This window comes from Calonectris borealis, chromosome 10 (genome assembly GCF_964195595.1).
Source record: "Calonectris borealis chromosome 10, bCalBor7.hap1.2, whole genome shotgun sequence".
Lineage (NCBI taxonomy): Eukaryota > Metazoa > Chordata > Aves > Procellariiformes > Procellariidae > Calonectris > Calonectris borealis.
Window position 1 is genome coordinate 11785810 of NC_134321.1, and position 18794 is coordinate 11804603.

The 18794-nt window shown below is 45.5% G+C and overlaps 2 protein-coding genes across 26 annotated transcripts in view; one reads left to right on the plus strand and one right to left on the minus strand.

Annotated features, from left to right (window-relative positions):
* SLC6A6 (solute carrier family 6 member 6) overlaps nucleotides 1-589 on the minus strand; it is a 58732-nt gene extending 58143 nt beyond the window's left edge. For 2 of the 5 annotated variants that reach the window (XM_075158855.1, XM_075158852.1), the window contains exon 1: nucleotides 481-588. The gene's annotated coding sequence lies outside the window, so the exon portion shown is untranslated. Of the gene's footprint in view, nucleotides 1-346 lie in introns of all 5 variants that reach the window. The other 3 variants (XM_075158850.1, XM_075158853.1, XM_075158851.1) reach the window with 3 other exon arrangements.
* LOC142086181 (uncharacterized) overlaps nucleotides 1-18794 on the plus strand; it is a 29432-nt gene that overhangs the window by 2560 nt on the left and 8078 nt on the right. For 2 of the 21 annotated variants that reach the window (XR_012674981.1, XR_012674982.1), the window contains exons 1-10: nucleotides 383-453; nucleotides 902-2270; nucleotides 2898-2998; nucleotides 3317-3446; nucleotides 4572-4667; nucleotides 12439-12519; nucleotides 13569-13720; nucleotides 14364-14519; nucleotides 15105-15304; nucleotides 15512-15604. Coding sequence is in view for 3 of the 21 variants with exons in the window: in XM_075158857.1 (XP_075014958.1) it covers nucleotides 242-453; nucleotides 902-1272; nucleotides 1525-1541 (600 nt within the window). In the remaining 18 variants the exon portion in view is untranslated. Of the gene's footprint in view, nucleotides 1-241; nucleotides 454-901; nucleotides 2271-2897; nucleotides 2999-3316; nucleotides 3842-4571; nucleotides 4668-7809; nucleotides 7825-8509; nucleotides 8525-12438; nucleotides 12520-13568; nucleotides 13721-13927; nucleotides 13943-14363; nucleotides 14520-15104; nucleotides 15305-15511; nucleotides 18782-18794 lie in introns of those variants that run through there. The other 19 variants (XR_012674984.1, XR_012674987.1, XR_012674980.1 and 16 more) reach the window with 19 other exon arrangements.

Genomic DNA, 18794 nt, shown 5'->3' on the forward strand with positions numbered 1-18794 from the left:
CTGGGGGAGAAAAAAACCCGCAGGGGTAATGAGACAGCTGGGGAGGAGGGGGGATTGAAAGAAGAATGAATAAATAAATGGAGGGGGGAAGGGAAAGCGCGGCCGGGGGCACCCCGAGGCGGCGCGGACAAAGGGAGGACGCTGCCGCCGCCCCCGGCCCGGTTCCGTTCGGTGCGGAGCGGCGCGGATCGCCCTTTGTTCGCCGCGGCAGCGGGGGACGATCCGCGCCTCTCCGCGCCAGCCCGGCCGCCGCCTCCGCCCCAGCAGCAGCCGCCCCAGCAGCAGCCGCCCCAGCAGCAGCCCCGCCGCCCGCCCGCCCGCCCGCTCGCCCGGGAGGCGCCGGTACCTGCGTCCGCTGCCCGCGGTGCCTGCGCGCCGCTGCGCCCCTGCGGCGGTGCAGCGCGTCCGGCGGAGCGGTGCGGCGCGACTAACAGCGCCGAGCGGGAGGAAACGGTAATTTATAAGCGCTTTCTTCCTGACCTCTCGTGTCTGTTGTCTAATGAGGGAGCTTTGAGCATCACCCATCCTGCTGAGTGGAAAAACACCGGCACGGCCTCTTCTTTGCTGGGGAGGGGGGAGCCTAAAGGAAGGGGTGTGGGGGAGGAGGGGCCATGCCGCAGACACGGCGGCGGAGCCCGGGCTGGCAGGCGGCCGCGGGGCGGCGGGGAGGGGCGGGCGGGTGCGGGGCAGCGGCCGCTGCCGCCGGGGGGGGCCGCCCCGAGCCGCCCGCCTTCCCCCGCGGCGCCCCGCGGGGAGCGGGGCCGCCCCCGAGCCGGCCCGGCGGGAGCCGGCCCCGCGGCTGCCGGGGCGGGGAGGGGAACGAGGGCCGCCTGCCGCGGCTCTCTTTATTTTTTATTTTTGTACATTTTTTTTAATTATTATTTTTTATCTTTACACAAAGAGCGCCCTTCTCGCAGACAAAGCATCCCACGGCGTTGTCACCGGCGCTGCCCGTCCCTGCGCCCGGGCCCTGGCTTTGCTCCTCCGCTGCCACTTTTCCCCCCGGGAAGGTGGCGAGGGCGAGGGCTCTGGAGCCGGTGTGGCTCAGCCGGGCTTTTGGGGCATTTGCTCTCGGCAGCCAGAGGAGAGGAGGAGGGAACGCAAGGGAGCGTGGCCTGGCAGGTGCCTGGGAGACCGCGATCTCGCTGCTCTTCTCTGTCTCCTCCCAAAAGAGCAGTGCCCGGCAGCGGCCAGCCGCGCTCACAGCTGGAGAACAAAGTACGGCCGGGGCGATCAGCAGGAGAAATGAGCAGGGCAACATGTTGTCCTGTGGTGGGTTTCATTGCACCGAAAGCCGGTGCTTTCCTCCTGCAGGCGAGCGGGTGTATGACTCAAATACGCCTTTGCTCTCCTACCTGCCTCTCCTCTAGTTCTGTTGTGAAAGGCAGCATACAGACTCGCTAGGCATTGTCATATAACCCCTGCCGAAGACTTAGTGAGATCCTCTGTAGTGCAAAATACCGTTTGCATTGCGGGGGCAGAGTAGTGGGGAAAAAGAGATTTTGGGCCATCTGTGTTTCGCAGAAGTCCCGCGGTGCTAACCTTACACTGAGAACAGCAGAGATGGACCAAAGAAGAACGAACAGTCCCCACAGCCCTGCTCTCCCAGGCTTTCCCAGATACAAGACCCTACCTTCCTACACCACAAACTAGGACAGCAGTTACTGGGCGACACGCCTTTGGAGGCCATCACCTATGCATAGGCTGCCAGGGGATCAAATTCCAGGGAGCCTCCAGGGAGGTCTCTAGAAAAGGCTGATTTCCTTGGCTGGTTCATGCAAAAGCAGAGAGCGCTGCACCCCTTCTGCACACTCCCGGCTGGCAGTACACTATGCCAAATACAGTGTGCCACAGTCACGCAAGCGATTTTCCCTGACTCCAGTGCGCTCTGTGATTTTCCAGTGTCCGAGCTGATTTACAAAGTGAATAGGTTTTTAACTGAAAAATAGATACAGGTATAGGATATATGCAGCTAATTGATGACATATCTCCACTAAACAGCCTGGTTTAAACTAATAACATGATGTAGTGCATGCTGCCACCTACGTCTTCTGATTCAGGTTTCTCGTGTACTGCAGCTTTGGATTCGTAGGCATCCTTTGCTGAAGGCAGCTAGCATTCAGTGAGACTCCACGAGGGAACACAAACACAGGCAGCGCTGGCCGCACTAGGGAACGAAGCAAAACATTTCTCACCGGCACAGCCACTTGTTCAGTTGCAGCGAGGATGCCTCGATGCAGATTAGGAACCAGCAGCCACATCGGTGAAATGTAAGTAGCGGCTGGAGCCTCATCTGTGCTAAGGATCCTGCCAGCACAGCTGTACCACTGACAGCAGTGGAATATTTTGCTCAAGTTCTCTAGGGGAATCAAAGCCTGTATTTTTTGTCTCTGGCTCTCCCTCGTTCTGTTGCTCCTCACTTATTAAAAGAAAAGTCAGCCACACAAAGCACATGGTTGCTGTCTGTGTTTAAAAAAAAAAATGTTTGGGGTAAAAAACCAACAGCCAAAACTGTTTTGAAGTCAGAGGCATGTAAACAGTACCTGGAACTAAGGAACTAAGTGGAATAATAATAATAATAATTAGTCCTTTTGTGTCATAAATATGTGCATCGCTGTCTGCTGTTTCATTATGATACAGCACAACTTCCGAGAATGTGCCTGATGAATATTTGGGGGAACTCTGCCCTCAGCTGCAGCGGCGTACGGCAGCACTAATGCCTCTGGCTCCTCCAGCTCTCTTATGTAACCGAAAGCACAAGTTAGAGCCCAAGTTACAAAGGATAAGCATGTGTATAATATTAAGGATATAAATGGTGCCTGAAATTACTATCCTTTTCCTGTAGGTCTGGCTTTAATCTATTAGTATTTTTACTTCTGCGGTTCTATTGATTTCAGTGTGCGCTGGTGCCATTCATAGCATAATCAAGCCTAACCCTTAAAAACCCCACCATGAAGGCAGTAACCGAAAACTAAGGCCAAAATCACTCCGGTTACAGGTAGGTGTAGTTCAGATGACTTGTATACCAGATCTGGAGTGTATGCAGTATTGAGATGCTATAGAAGGCAGAATATAATGTTCTTGGGCTGCTTTGCAGACCAGGCAGAGCGGCAAGTTTTTGCACCCCAGCCCGAGGCACGGGTTAGCCATCACCTTCCTTTGCGTTTTCCCTCTTTCTTAGAGGCTATTTTCGCCATTAACACGCTGAGCTGCCTTCTGGAGTTTTAAGGTGTTGGGTGCTGATACAGTGAACGCCTCTTGTATCTGTTTAATCCAATAACATAACTCTTTTTTAATCTCCACGTCTGGGTCACAGGGTTTAAAAAAGGCACTGGGCCAAATCCCCAGCTTGGCTACAACGTGTGGAAATCTACCGAGAAGGCACGAAAGTCAGAAGAGATTTGCTGTACTTGCACCCTGTAAAAGAGGTCTCGAGGGGCAGGGATGTGAGTACCTAATTCCGCAGATGGATGCATATTAACACAAGTGTACGGCAGAGATAGATCAGATTTCTATCAGGTGAGGTGGATGGAGGGAGGGATATCACACCAGGATCTAAAATACGCTCATCAGCAAATTCTGATTCATTTTAAAATCAAAATGGATTTAACATTTCTTCCTTTTTCAGGAGAAAAACTTTTTTCTTTTCAATGTGTGGCTGCTGAAGGGAACATGGTGTTTCATGGACTCAGGACCAAGGCAGGGCAAGAACAAGGAGGAGGTTTTGCAGAGATTGGGAAGATTTGATATAAACATTAAAATAAAAAAGGCAAAATTTATCCAGGCACAAAGTCCAGCAGAAATCTAGGGGACAAGGGGACAGCACTGTCTGTAAAGAAGGGTATAAGCAAGAATGGCAAAAAGATGGTCTGAGTAAGTCCATCGCATTAACGATTCTCCAAACACGAATTTCCTATACAAAGCTATATGGGGGCAACCTTCGGGGTTCCCCTGTATAACAAAGGATGCTGAGCTTGAAAAAGGGAGGCAGATTTTGTAAGGGATTTGCACATCACGCAGTGACTCTAGATTGCAGATTTTAAGCGTTACTAAATCGGGGAATAGAATTGTTGCTATTGCTATTACATACCAGGATATCTCACTAATCCACGCAATCCACTAAGTTGCTGTAGTTTTAGTCTGTGTTTATTTCAGATGAAATTATGGCCTGGACAGTTAATTTTTCTTAGTTTATCCATTTAAATCATATATAAATAAGATATCAAACAGAAATCAAAACATGACCTGTGTTTTTGGTACACTCCCCATCATGTGAACCTGCTGGTGGTGGAGCCCTGCACCCAGTTTACAAGTCAAACACAAAGGCAACTAAAAAACACAGGTTGTCTTGCAAAGTAGCTCCATTGGCATTAAATTCTCTGATTTTAATGCTACGGGTGGCCTATTTTGCTTATACTCGAGACTGCCTAGCCATTATGGGATTGCCTCCACTGGTCCTTTCCTTACATCAAGCTAATTACAATTAACTTGAGACACTTAGCAAGTCTGAAAGGCTGGAGCAGGTCCTTTCCGAACACCAGTCGAGTTTATAAATGCCTGTTCCTTTACAGGGGCTGATTCCTAAAGTGAGGGGCAAACCAGAGGAACCAAACAGCCTGGAACCAAAGTGGTCACGCTGGCTTTTGGATAAAGTGAAGTGTCTCAAGGTAATTGACAGTCAGCTACCTGGAAATAAAAAAAGCTCATATATCCAAAGGTTTTCACTGGGATTTTCAAGAGCTCCTGAGCAATTTAAAGTCCTTGAAAGGAATGCACTATAGAATGAAAAATATAGGTATTATTAAAGAATGTCTCCAAACTGAAAGCCAGCCAGTTTCATAAAAATGAGCTAAAAACCAATAACAGGTACTCTGTCTTCTGCTGGATGCTGTATGAACCGTATGTTTTGCATTTTTGAAGTCACTTCTATACCAATGTTTTTCTTCTTCACTGTTGCTGTTGGGAGAAACAGTAAAAGAACTATGCATAAATGAGGTTAAAGTAATCTAATTAAAAAAATAAACAGCGTGCTTTCGTCTTTAATTCATATCCAGTCATTTGGGATCGAACTTTAAAAAAAGATAAAAATTCAGAAAGGATTTTGAAGGATGACTGTTTCCCTTTAAGATTAATGATAAACATACTTGTGTGTTCAAGGGAGAATAGATCCAGTGTTATGTAACAGGATAAAGAAACAAAATCCTTTTTCCTTAAATTAAAATAACCAGTATGTGTGTGGATTTTAGTCAATCACTGAAAATTCAGGAAACCCATTTTCTTTCACAATTGCATTCCACATGCTAAAATTGATGTCTTGTAACTTTTAAACAGAATCACAACAATTAAAAACAAAAAAGATTTGTTTGTTCTGTTCAACCACGCTTTGCCAATAGAGGATTGTTCCCAGAGGAAAATTCTGCAGCACTTGCCTTGTGCAAAAATCCAAATTTGTGCTCATCTTTTTATTTTATGTGGCATTAGTAAATCCAGTTATTGCACTTCCCAGTTTTTTTTTTTTAATCTGCTTACCTAGTACTACATGTATGGTAACTTATCTCTTTTAATCATTTTTTGCCTGAACTATTACGTAACAGTTCTTATCAAATCTTGCAATGCCTGCCTAAATTTGCCAAAAATGGGACAAGATCAACAGGTAATGGATTTTTTTCATGTTGGCATTGTTCTTTGCTGGCTCAATCATATAAAGTTTGCAAAAAACCACAAAATAAAATAATTTTCTACTGTATAACCTGCATTTTCCACTTCTGTATTCTACAAAAGCACTCATACCAGAACTTCTGCATCAGGATTTGATACAGAAAGTTCCTCTTTATCACATGAATTCAATTTTCCAAAAGAAGGCAAACGATACTATTAATAACCAAGATACAAGCCCTGAAAAGGCTAAGTCTCTGAATGTACTTGCTGCAAAAAAAAAGTCATCTTGTTGGATCTAATTCTGGAGTCATTATTTGACACAATGCAGAACAGTTGGAGATTTGCATAGAAAGGCACTGCTGAGTTAAGGTGATATTCACTCTTGCATGAAAGAAGCATGTATGTGCTTCGCTGAGCTACTCGGAGCTTTATCTGCAGACCAAAGTAAATCCTGCTTATGTTGGCATGTCCTTGCATATGTCCACACTTAATGTTTTCAGTCCTGAAAGTAAAGCTTCAAGTCTGGGCAGTTTAAGTGACGTTCCCTCAGTGGAGTAAGTCGTCTGTTAGCGCTACTTCAGCAGCACAAGGTGTGCTTGGAGACAGTGCACATTTTGAACATGCCTCTTTCCCTGCTAACAACATACCCACTATGCTGCAGCTAGATATTCATGGCCTGCAAAGAGATTTCCTTGGCCTCACGAGCAGAACAGCTCCTGCAGAGCTGAGATGGTTACACGGGTGCTGCAAAGGCGATATGAAAGGTGGGAAGCCATAGGAGGACGTAGGCTAGGAGATGGGGAAGAAGTGGTAGACCCACTCTGAAAGCAATAAAAGGTCAGCAGGGTCTGAGGCTGCTGTGCAGAATCACTTCCATTTCCATTTGGAGCTGGTCACCGAGCTGGGCAGCCTTGGCCTGACCACATCCCAGGTGACAGTGGGCATCACAGTGGAAAATAGTCCAGAAATTTATGGTGGTGAGCTCACTGATGCAGTCGAGCCCTCTCGACTTACATGACTGATCCAGACAAGCCGATGGATTAAACTCACCGAAGAGGAAGAAGACTGATCACTCGAGTGAATTCATACATGCTCATATTTCTTTTTATTTGCTTATGGGTCCCTCTGCTCCCTTCCCTCTCAAAGTAATGGTGAAACACTTATGAAGAGTGTATAAAAAATGATTTTAAAGTACCTAGTTTATTCTGACAAATTACATTGGCAGGTGTAGGCAAACACTAAGAGAAAATACTGTAAGAAACAAAACCATTCCCAAATGCATGCTTTTACCGGTTCAGAGAGACAGAGCTTCTAGCTAGGTGAATTAATGCACTGCAAGCAGAGAGAGAAAGAGCATTGAATGCTTGAGCGTCCAGAAAAAATAGAAAATTTCAAATAAACCCTGCAAGCTATCCAGTAACTGCTCATCCAGTTACACGATTTTAATTAACAAAACTGGAAAGCAAACATGTAATATAAACTTAAAAATACGTTGCTTCAGCTTTCCGGACTACCAGTCCAAATGCAAAACAAATTGCTTGCATGTGGTGGCAGGGGAGGCAGAGCCGGCTTCGGGAGCTTCGCTTTTAACCGGCAGAGCGATGTAGCAGCATCCGCTGTACTACCCGCTGGTGGTGGTTCGACAGCTCCCGGCATGTCCGTGCCCGCCGTCCTCTGGCGCAGCCTGGGCACAAACGCTTTAAGCATTGCCCGCATTCCCTGAGGAGGATGCCTCGGATTTCACCTCTGCGGCAGCACGTCGCTCCGTAGGGCAGCAATGTCACTGAGGAGAGGCCAGCGGCTTGCAGGCTTGGGTGACCTTGAGCCTCCCTAAGCAGTTACCTTTTCTGGGCCTTTGGCATGCTCTCAAGTGATCTTTCAGCCAGAATCTCCGCTGCCTAAAATAAATTCAGCAATATTCACTGCGGCATCCCTGCACTTCTCTTTCGGGATACCTGACTCTTATCTCCCAACCTGGGCAGATACAGGTTTTGGAAAATTTACCCGGGTGCTTCCTGGGCAGCAAGCTCCTGACCTGGCCCGAGGCCATGGTGACTCACTTGATGGTGCTATGAGGAAAGGCAGAATTTTAGGGAGTTTTCTTGCCTGTCCCCCTATGCTAATGGCATGCGTATCTGCCATGTTGTTTAGAAGCAGCCTTGACAACGGTATTTTTACAAGGTGTTTCCTCCCCGCCTCAGTGACCCATTTATGAAGCTGGAGTGAGGGGGATTTCTTCTCTGACCTTTTTCAAGCCTTCAGCGCGGGGCCTGCGGGAGAAGGGGCTGGCGGCGAGGGACAGAGCTGCGAGGTGGCACACCCCCGGCAGCCACACAGCTCCGGAGCAAGCAAACACAGATGCTAACGAAAAAAAAAATGACCGAAACCCCGTGCACTGGCAGCCTCACCCTGCCTGGCCAATGCACATACACGCACGTTGCATTCCCAGCCTTCATCTTGAGGGCCCAGCATATCACCATGGAGTCTCTCCTCTCTATAAGCCCAGCCAGAAATAAGGAGAGTTGACAGGACTGATGGACACAACCCGGGATTCAGGAGCAGCCACCACTTTGTGTTTGGCTCCTTACTGGTTTTAGAAATACTTCTCTTTCTGAAAATTGTGAGTTATTTACTGTTCCTTAAAAAAATGACATCTGATCTTCCCTTCACGTGTGCCCTGTTGCCCCACTTGGCCCCACAGCTATTATGTCAAACACAATGCAAAAAAATGACGGGGATCTTTGCCTCCCTGAGATCCACCGACACAGCAGATCACATAAGGATCCTTCCAGTCTGGCAGCTACGCATTCAGCTACGACTGCCCCCGTAATGGGCATGTTTTCCCTGCCAGGTACCCACTACTGGCCCCGTGAATCAAGAAAGTGAAGCGCTGGATGGGTCCGGCGTATGGCCAGGTGGCCTTACCCTTCCCAGCAGTCAATACCAACCCGGCGTTGCATCCTTGCAGAGAGCGGCTGCTACCCGTCTCTCCCAGCCAGAGCAATCCCGCTTTGTCGTCTCTACACGGGAGGACATGGAGAAGGGAGGTTCGGAAATGGGCTCAGCACGAAGCACTAGAAATCCAGCTTTGCACCTCTAAATCCCTTTGACCGATGCGAGTCAGCTCTGATTTGTATCCATGCTCCAACTTGTCACTTGCTGATTGTTAAATGGGCCACAAACAGTTAATATTTTGTGTGTGGTCCGTCACAGGATGCCTGTAGCACCATGCAATTTTCTCTTATTATCTGTGGCAGCCAAAGACCTGAAGTTTTCTTATTTTTATTCCTTCATGTTTGCCTGTCGGGCTCATTAAGTTCACGGAGGGAAGTGTGAAAACTTGTCCCCGGGCTCCCACATTTCCTTGGGAAGCACATGCCAGTGACCTGTGGAGCAGCCAAAGCGGGTTCGGGATGCCCTCAGTGCTCACAAAGACACCCTTGGTCCGTGTCGTCCCGCAGCGAGTGCCGGCGGGGGGGACATCGGCGGCGCGGCTGGGGGAGCTGGCGGAGGCGCTGCATGGCCAGGCTGGGTTGTAGCAGCGACCGGGCGTCATCCGGGGCAGCGAGGCCCTGGGACTGCCTGCTGACAGAGCTGAATAAATGACTGAGCAGAGGCACACAGTGGAGGGTGTGGTGACCCCTGGGAGCTTTTCCATCCAATTCCCCCGGAGGTCCTGTGAAGCCATGTGGAGGGGGTATGGCGTTTATGGAGGCACATCCACTGGCCTGCTGGAGCTCAGGGCACAGACACCATCTCCAGCCGGAGCAGCGGACACTGCCACGCGCCCATTCCACCTGGCTTAAACTCAGGTTTTTCCCTCGAGCAGAATTCATGCCACCCCGGAGTTCTTGGCAGCTTTGCAAATGTTGCTGCCTGAATTTCACTTCCCTACTGGGAGAGTAAACTCCCAGTTCTCCCAGTAAGATAGAGGTTTGAATCCAGGTCATGTTTCTGCTGTTCTCCACCAGCATCACGGCTGTTTGCTCCAAACATGAAGATATTTTTATAAGAGCAAAAGCATGAATTATTTCAAACTTGCCTCAGGATGAATTTTCAAGGGTACTGCGGAGACTGTTTCCACAACAAAACGGGAGCTCTTCTCCTGCTGAATTGTTCATGTTACTTTCATGAATGCTAGAAAAGAGGCTGGCTTTCTTAAAATGTCAGCAGATACCTGGAATGGGAATTTGTTTCCATAAATCCTTTGGAAGCTATTGTTGTTGTTGATGTTGTTGTCTAATCTGACCGGAAGTTCAATTTGGCAATTTTTATTAGACCTTGCTTTTAGGTAGAGGCAATTAGCTTAACAAAATATCAGATAGGATCTCAGCTGTGTTTGCAATGCCTGTTGCTCTGATTCTTACCTGGTGGGAAATGGCTTTGGAGGAGCACAGCCACGTCTTTGTAGCTGTTTACATCACATTTCTGACAGAGCTCCACCCTGCTTTCCCCATTTGTACTTTGTTTTTCATGAATAAAGGTCATGCCATTGGCATCACAAAAAATATTTTTGCTGTAGAAGGAATTCAGCTGTCCCCTCTGGGTTATAAAACAAATCACATGACAGGACAGTAATGCACTCAAACGTCGGCAGGGCAGAAATCAGAGATGGAAGAGAAGCCTAAGATCCATGGAGATCTCTGCAGACCTCCAGCATCCCACAAGTCAGCTGTCTCCCTGCCTGTGCTGGGCCGCTGCGTACTGCATAGTCTCTAAGATTCTGCACCACCTAGTTTTAAACATCGCATTGCTGGAATTTGTTTTCTAATAGTCAAAGGGCATTTTCTTTGCATCAGTGTCATACCGTTAGTCCAACACCTTCCTGCAACTGTTGCTGGGCCAGGGGACATGGTGACAAGACACTTGCCCCCCCGTGGTGTGCTGTACCAGGAAGTGCCATGGCGAGGGCACCTCAGTGCCAGCAACTAGTTTAAGTCACTGGCTTGTGTGGGACTCTGACCTGGTTGTATCCCAGCTACACAATTCATCTTTTTGGCCATGTTGTATCCAGATCAGGGGATAAACGTATAGTAACTACATCCCTTGACTCAGCTATAAGGTAAATGAGATCTTTCCCATGTTTCTGTATAAACATCCACACTGACCTTCCTGTTTGTGCTCGTGTCAAAATCACCACTTGTCTTTTGGTTCAAAAGCCATTCTTCTAATCTTTTGTTACGGGTGAGTCCCTCAAGCTCTCTGAAGTTTCCTCTTCCTTTCAGTCTGCCGATACTTTCTAGCAAGGTGATATTTTAACTAGCTGCAATATTCCAGGAGTAATTTCATCACCAGTGCTTGCAGAAACACGGCCCCAAACTTATGTCCATGTTTTTGTGATTCTTTTGGCGTATACCAAAATCTGAGTTGTTCTGAGAATGTGAGGGAAACCAGCAGAAGTTGCGGTATGATTCTTACAGCCAAGGACATGTGACAGCCAACGAGCAAAAGCTCAACACCAAAAGCACTGGGAACACTTTTAGTAGGAACACTACTCAAGCAATCCCCAATGCACAGAATTCAGTAGGAAATGTATTGGAAAAGAAACTCCAGGTTAAGCAGATCTTGAACTTTCTTCCCGGAATCACACCAATACAATTGAGTAGTAAATCAAATTCTACAGAAATAGTTGGGGATTTTATTAGTAAACAGCCTAGATGTGAATTCCTTGTTTTTTTCTCAGCTAAATTCTCATGGAAGATATGTTTGGATCTGAGAATTGTCTGAATAATAATGAACACTAGTTTATACATAGTATTTTAGCGTAATCCCAGAAATTACAATTTAAGGAGTGCGGATCTTCCTTGTTGCAAAGCCCTCGGGATTCATGTGGCAATAGCTAGTAATCAGATAAAACAGAAGCAATTAATAAAGTATTTCATCATTAGAAAAATTTCCAACACCGGAAGATTTTGCAAATCACCCAGCAGGTTTTGCACATCCTCTGGCATTTGAGATTTTGTCAGTAATGAAAGCTAAATGAATGGTGAATACAAGTCTAAGGCTCAAAACAATGTCACACAGGCTCGGTGTGCACAGAAATAGTATTTTAAGGGAGCTGTTCAAATTTAAACAAAATTATTTCTTTTGTTTATAAAGCAGTTTCCTCTTGATTATTAACAGAATAAAAGTTGCCTCAAAAATGAAGAGGTTTTTAAATATAAGACCGTCACACTCCTATTTTCCCTTAGCATTGACTAAGAAGTGGTTGAAGTTACATCCCCATTTAAGGTTTCCACACCTCTTAGTACTTTGCATTGTATTTCCTCCACGAAGTTTCATAACTTCTGCTAACCTCGAAGGCCTGGGAGGCCTGCAGAGCACATCTGTGCTCTGTAGGAAGTGGGTTTGGTGTTGCTCTAGCAACCTTAAATCAGTACTGAGTAAGCAGAGGTGCTGCTCAGCAGAGAAATAACATCAAACTCTTGTCTGTACGTCCTCATAATTATTAATGGAGGCAGCAGTCACGGTGATGAAGCCTAATACCCTTCAAGGAAATTGCAATTCTGTCTCTTTTATTCCTTGCCTATGTTTTAATTTGATGAAATTTCTAGTCTGCTTGTTGCAGTGCACTCTCGATGACTGGGGAACCATTCTTTCCTTTGCTCACAGTGTCCCCACATATGAACTGAGTGGATAACAAATCTTTTGTGACCCTGTGGTAAGGTAAAGGAAGAAGGATCTCACCCACTGGAGAATCCAGGTCCTTTTTTACTTTACTCCAGAGCTGACTGCATTTTGGGAGAAAGAAATTAATCCTCCTTTTTTTTTTCTTTTAAGGTTTTTAACATGAAGCTCCTTTAATTCATCCTTGTAAAGCATTTGGGGATCATCTGATGAAAAGTCCTAGAGAAACACAAGGTATCCCTGCTGCTTCGGTTGCAAAGCTAAGGCTCAAGCTCTGAAAAGAGAAGTGTGCTTAGACCAAAGAGATTTTGAACACAAAAACAAATCATGGCAGTGCATGCTGACAAATACTTCATCTGCCTGCTGCCATTTACATTTTTCAAATACACATGGAGTATTGTCGAGGACCTTTGCTAACTTTTTCTGTCACCGAGCCAAGTCTATTTAAGCTTTCTTCAAAACTAGTCCCTGCTGCCACTCAGGTATTTCTTGCTGATGCTTTTGTTGCCATTCATCTTTGAATTGTTCCCAGTCTGCAAGCATCTTTCTGGTACCAAAACTGAACAGAATATTTCAGGCCGTCATCTAAGGGCATCGAAAGAAAGTCTAAAGCTCCAACCTCCATGACTTTTACACAGTCAACCCATATTTCAGACCTTGTTTTAGGTCTACGCAAGAAAGGCTTTGCCATCTTTGATTGGGTTTAGTTGTTTTTTTCCCCTTTGCTTTTGATTTTTTCCAGTTTTCTGGATAGATTTCACACAGCTTGCCACCACAGCTCTAGTGGACAATAAAAAAATGTATGGGAACTCTTCCAAAGTACGTGTTTGCAAGGAGTGCTATGCCAGGAACATCATTACTGGAGTCCCAGTAACTAATCCAGAACTGATGCCATAACTTTTATGTGTACCAGGGGCACTGAAACCCATGCTGAAATACTTGGCAAGTCTGCCCTTAAATTAGGATATATTCTATTGATATTGGCTACAATCGACCACAACATTCCTTGGTTTTGAGGTAGTATTTCTGAAGGGGGAGAGTTTGCAATGCCAGTTCTTGTCATATGTTTTCCTGTCTCACCCTATCTCCAAGCCCAGCTAATCTGATGATATCCAACTGTCCTAATGAGCTGCATCTACTTCTAGACTGAAGCGTTGACAGCTGCCTGTCCTATTGCCAACAAAAACTTCTGAGACAACTGTATCTCATTCCTGCAAGTACGCAAATTGCTTAGTTTCCAGCCCAAATATGAGACATAATGATACTTCTTTTCATTGATCCAGGTCTAAAAAAAGGTGTGTCAAGAATGTGTTCAATCATTTCCTCACGTGCAGTTTAATCCTTCAGCTGGAAATGAGGTTTATGTCTACTGGTTACAGAGGAGAAATCAAGGGCTCATGTCCCTTACAGCAGAGATACAGTCACACGGGCTAAGGTCAGTGAGAAGGACATGTTCTTCCAATTAATATTGGCATGTGTTTACTTATATTTTTATACATTGGTAATTCTTCCATTTGCTGCTCTTGGATTCAGAGCACATGACAAGAGCTTCAGCTTGTTCCTTTTCAGGTAGGATTTAATGCCCTTAAATCTTAAGACCCAGCCCATCTCATGCACACAGGATTCGCTTTCTTTGCCACAGATAAAGCCCAAAGCTGATGGATCCGAAGGCTCATCAGCCTTTCCTTCCCCTGGACTGCAGGTCCAGAGCACGGAAACTGGGTAATAGGCGAGCAGATAACACCAGGCTCTCAACAAGCCATTAAAAACTCGTCACAGCCTTCTAGAGAGAAAGCTATCCAAAACAGAGATGGAATTTGCAGAATAAATTTTGTCTTGGGTGACTTCAGTGTCCACAGGAACAGTATACAACAATCCCCAGACAAAGATGGAGAAGAGACAGAGAGAAACGCTGATCTTGATCCAAACATGGTCGGAATAAATAGAAGCAACACCTCCACTGACAGCCGATCAGGGCAACTCGTCTCCAGGCAGAAATAATAGTTTTCTTTGTCAAAAGAAAAACCCACGTCTACCCTCTGCCCCTCATAACTTTTACTTTTTTTTATTCCTGCCAGATTCCAGGAATCATGGAAAACACGACCGAGCCAGGGGCCAAGGAGCAGAAAAACTAGGGGAAGCACATCTAGTCCTGGCAGACTCCTGTAGCAGCCCAGGTCACCGGCGTGGCCTCTCCCATGCCAGCCTTTCCCACTCTGTTTTCACAGCTGAAGGTAGGACCCACTTCTTCAACTCAGCTTTTCCTCACTAAGTTCCTCACACACATACACGCACAAAAACTCAAGACACTTATTAAGATCAGGCTGGGAAGGAAGGAAGAGAGAGTTTGTTATTGTTCTAGGGTTTTTCTTTCTTGTTTTTTTAATTCTTGGGATGCGCTCAAACATTACGACGGTGGAGACCATATAAGTAGCTAGATTAGAGCAACAGACATAACAGTGGTATTGGATACAGAAATAGCAGCCATTGCCAGTTCCATGGAAAGAGAGGACAAATGAATAAACATTGATCATAACATCTGAAACCACCAGGCTTGGAAAAGCCTCTTTATTTTAGGAATAATCCACTGAAAGATGCCAGGGCTAGATCTGACCAGCTCTGACTTTTTCTCATAAAAAAAGTATAATTGCCATTGAGGAAGAAAAGGATGTTTGGGGATGGATAAATCCAGGAACCTTCTATGCCATCGTCTTTTAGTCACTAAGCTCTAGGGACAATTACAAGGGTTTGTTTGTTTGGTAGGGCTTTTTTTTGGTTTTATTTTAAATCTGTAGTTTTTCCTAAGCATTTTTTTCCAGATGTTTTTCATGCTGAAAAATTGCATGCAGTCCCAGGATGATGTACAATTTGAATGCAAAGGCAAGCAAAACATCCAAATAGGTCTATCTCTCAATATCTCTTGAGTACAAGATGGTCTCACCTCTACAGGACCTCCTCCCCTGTTAGCAGATCTAACACACTATCAAGAATAAGGTGAGGAAGAATCCAGAAGGAAATGGTAAGCATGTTGACTGAATGTTAGTGCAACTATACTATAAGTCCTATCCCAGCCTGTGGGGCTGGAAAGGTATTTTCAGTGTCTGGTGTTATTTAGGAAGATGTTTCTGAAGGAACGCAGGCTGTGCCATTCCAGGGAGGGAGGAATTGGCTTCTTTAGGATTACTGAAAACTTACTAAATAAGAAGCTTTCTGTATTTCCTCACAGCTGGAGACCAATCATTGCAACACAATTAGAAAAGCTGGAGGCTGAAAGAAGAGAAATTCTCTGATTCGACCCGAGTTCCTTACATTATAGCTGGTGTGTGCAAAATGCGCCTGGGTTCTGTGAAGTGCAAGATACTGAATAACTCTGTCTGCCTCAGCAATATTTTGAGATTTACATTGAGCTGAGTGCTGAAATCCTGGAAGGTGGCATTGGGAGGCCAATCCCTTGGGACATCCTTGGTGTCAAATTCTTTGAGGATACTTGAGTAGACCATGCAAAGGGATCACTTAATGTGTCACAGGGAGGTAACATTTACCTTCTATAGGGCACCAAGAAGACCATACATTATAAAACTGTGCCCAGCTTTGGTTTCCTCAGCAAAAGACAAGTACTAAAAAATAAATCCAAGCATAACTGCAATGCAGTTTTAAGAGGCTTGAGATACCGATTCAAGACGGGGATGCCTAAAATACACATTAAGGGTGAAATGCCATCACCATGAAAATCAGCAAGAAAATCTCCTAGTGACAGTGGTGGGACTGTATCCATACAGTTTATCCAGACAAAGACAGTATAAACACCAGAGGCTCAATTGTCCCTGAGCTAACAGTGCTCAGTTGTTTAAGCGCAGGAAACGGCCCACCCTTTTCCCACCTTTGTACACCCAGGCAGGGGTCAGGCGCAGTGTAGCTGCCATAAGGGCAAGGCTGATCCAAGTTAATGTCTGGCATAGGGTGACTGAGGCAGGGAGATGGCAGAGCTGCTGCCCTGGAGCTCTCTGAATGATTGCAGAGGCGGCCACAAATGGGGCAAATGTACGGTCAATATGCGAAAATGGCCTGTGGCCAAGCAGATATGCTCCACCATTTGTCTTGGAGAAACTGGCTTAAACCATTGCTCAAGACACAGTTTTCTTTCTTAGAGTATAAAGTCAATACTCAGGTGAAAAAAGGTTTCAACAGTTGCCCTTATATGGGGAAGAAGTCCAAGGAAGCAAAAGTACCACTGCCATCAACACAACACATCCCACCTCCTTCCAGTATCCTTTGCCACCATAACAGGAACCTCAAGTAGTTGTTTTTAAGTCAGGATCGAGGTGATTTCATCCTTCGTGTTCATTATCTGAGTAAGCGAGTACATACTTCTCTCGTTCTTCATATTTGTCTTGATTATTCACCTTTGGTAATGGAACATATAACAGGAGAGGGAAGGTGTGAGTTCACTGCCAGGGAGTGCCTCCCCAGGCAAAATGAAATACAGGTACAAAAATCAAAATCCATGATGGAAGAGAAAACTATCTTTTAATTTTTTTCTTAACTTAAAAACTCAAGGCAAAATAGTTGCCCAGTCCTCTACAGGAGCTCTCCACAGATTAAGCGTTGTGAAGCCCTCATCTTGGGAGTAGCGGGAGGAGGCATCAGAGCTGAATTTCCATGCTACATAGACATGCACACATTTAATCTGGTTGTGGTTTTCTTAATATGCAAAGATCCTAAAGTCAGCTCTGATTCGACTCATCAGTTCCAGCTAATTTTCAAGCTAAGGGCTCTAATAAGCAGACTCAAGAGCATCTGGGCAAATTTAGCTCCAACCAATTTGCCTCTAGAACATCCTTTGAATATATTTGCATAGTCTGTGTTCACAAAGCTACATAAAACACGCCTTGCCAGCTGCTGGCTGGGCCTCTCAGCCTGGCATGCTGCTGTCGCTGCTGAATATCCACTAAAGCCTTGACAAAGTGCTTACAGTCATTCACCTTTTCTTTAGTTGATATTAAGTGTACTCCTGTATAATGGTGTGCGACAAGTATCTGGAATAACGATGATTTAACCACTGGACAGGCAGCGAGCAGGCAGGGGGCTCATTGCCCCACGTCACTGTGCCGCAGCCTTGACCTAATGATAGGATATCTGAGAGTAGGAATGTAGAGCAATCGCTACCACCTGGACTTGGCTTTCCCACCGCAGCCCAGTGCCAAATTTGATAGTCTCTTTGGTGATCCAGGCACATGCCCATTAAGACAAGTTTATTTTAAAGAGGTCAGGTAGCAGCTGATGGGCGGTGGGAATCTTTTAGCATTCCCAAAACAGGCCACATCTGAATGAACAATCTACAAATGCAAACGTCAACAGATGTATTGGCAACACCCTGTGCTAGAGTCTTTGTGAACTTTGAGTACTTGCTGTTTGGTGCCTAATTATAGTCCCTATAGCAGCTCATTACTTACAGCACGTTGGGATCCAGGGATCCTGGTCAGATTCGGAGTCCCTTTGTGCCAGGTGCGGCACAAACACAAATGCCAGCTCTGGTAGATCGTGCAAGCCAAGGCCCTGCAAACTCTTACCCGTGTGCTGAACTTTCTGTACAGCTGTGACTTCACTCGGTTCAGTCTGATCTGTGCAGATATGCAGTTCTATTGTGTTCTCGTTCATTATCTATCTAACACCTATTGAACTCTCTGCAACTGCTTAAAAGCATAAAGTAAATCATGCGCATAAATGTTTGTAGAATGTGGGGCTTAATAAGGACCAGCAGCAATATAGGCAGAGGAAAGTTTGAGAGAGAGCGAAGATAAAAGTAACCATAAAGGGAACTTGTGATTACATAGACTAGCTACATACATAATTTGTGGGCTTCGCGGTTTGGGAATTCTGTTTGTTTGCTTAATGTAAATGAGCAAGACAAATTAAAGAATCTCTGCCACCTACTGAAGCCAAGAACTGAAATGTTGTAGGCCTCACCCAGTGCATTTATAAGTCCTTCCTTGTTCAGCAAAACACTTGGCCACGTTTTGCACTCTAAGAGGAGAATACCAAATAGCGTTTTTTCTGCAAGAACTGGGGGCCGCTTGCCTGCAGAGTGCAAACCCAAATAAACACGCTGTCCCCCAAATACTCCTGCACAACGAACATAAGGAGGGAGGACTCCTGTGAGGTTTGGGGATGTTTTTTCTTTCAATATTTGTGAACTCTTTTCTGCGTTACTTGACTAGCTCTAACCAAAAGCCACCTTTGGGAATGTTCTGTATTCAGAGTCTAATTTAGATGTACCCAATTTAGATGCAAGTTCTCACCATGCATCACTTTCAGAACAAGTTTCTTTGTAAGCTGTTGACAGAAAATGTTTATAGTCCTATTATACTCGAGTAAAAAATGCGAACTGAGTAATGGATGTAATATCTTTTCCTTCGGTTTACTGGAGTTTATTTCCCTGTTGTGCAAAGTTTTGTCCAGATTTTTTAAACAAATTCACTTTGTCTTGACTCATGCTTTTTATTCTCTAT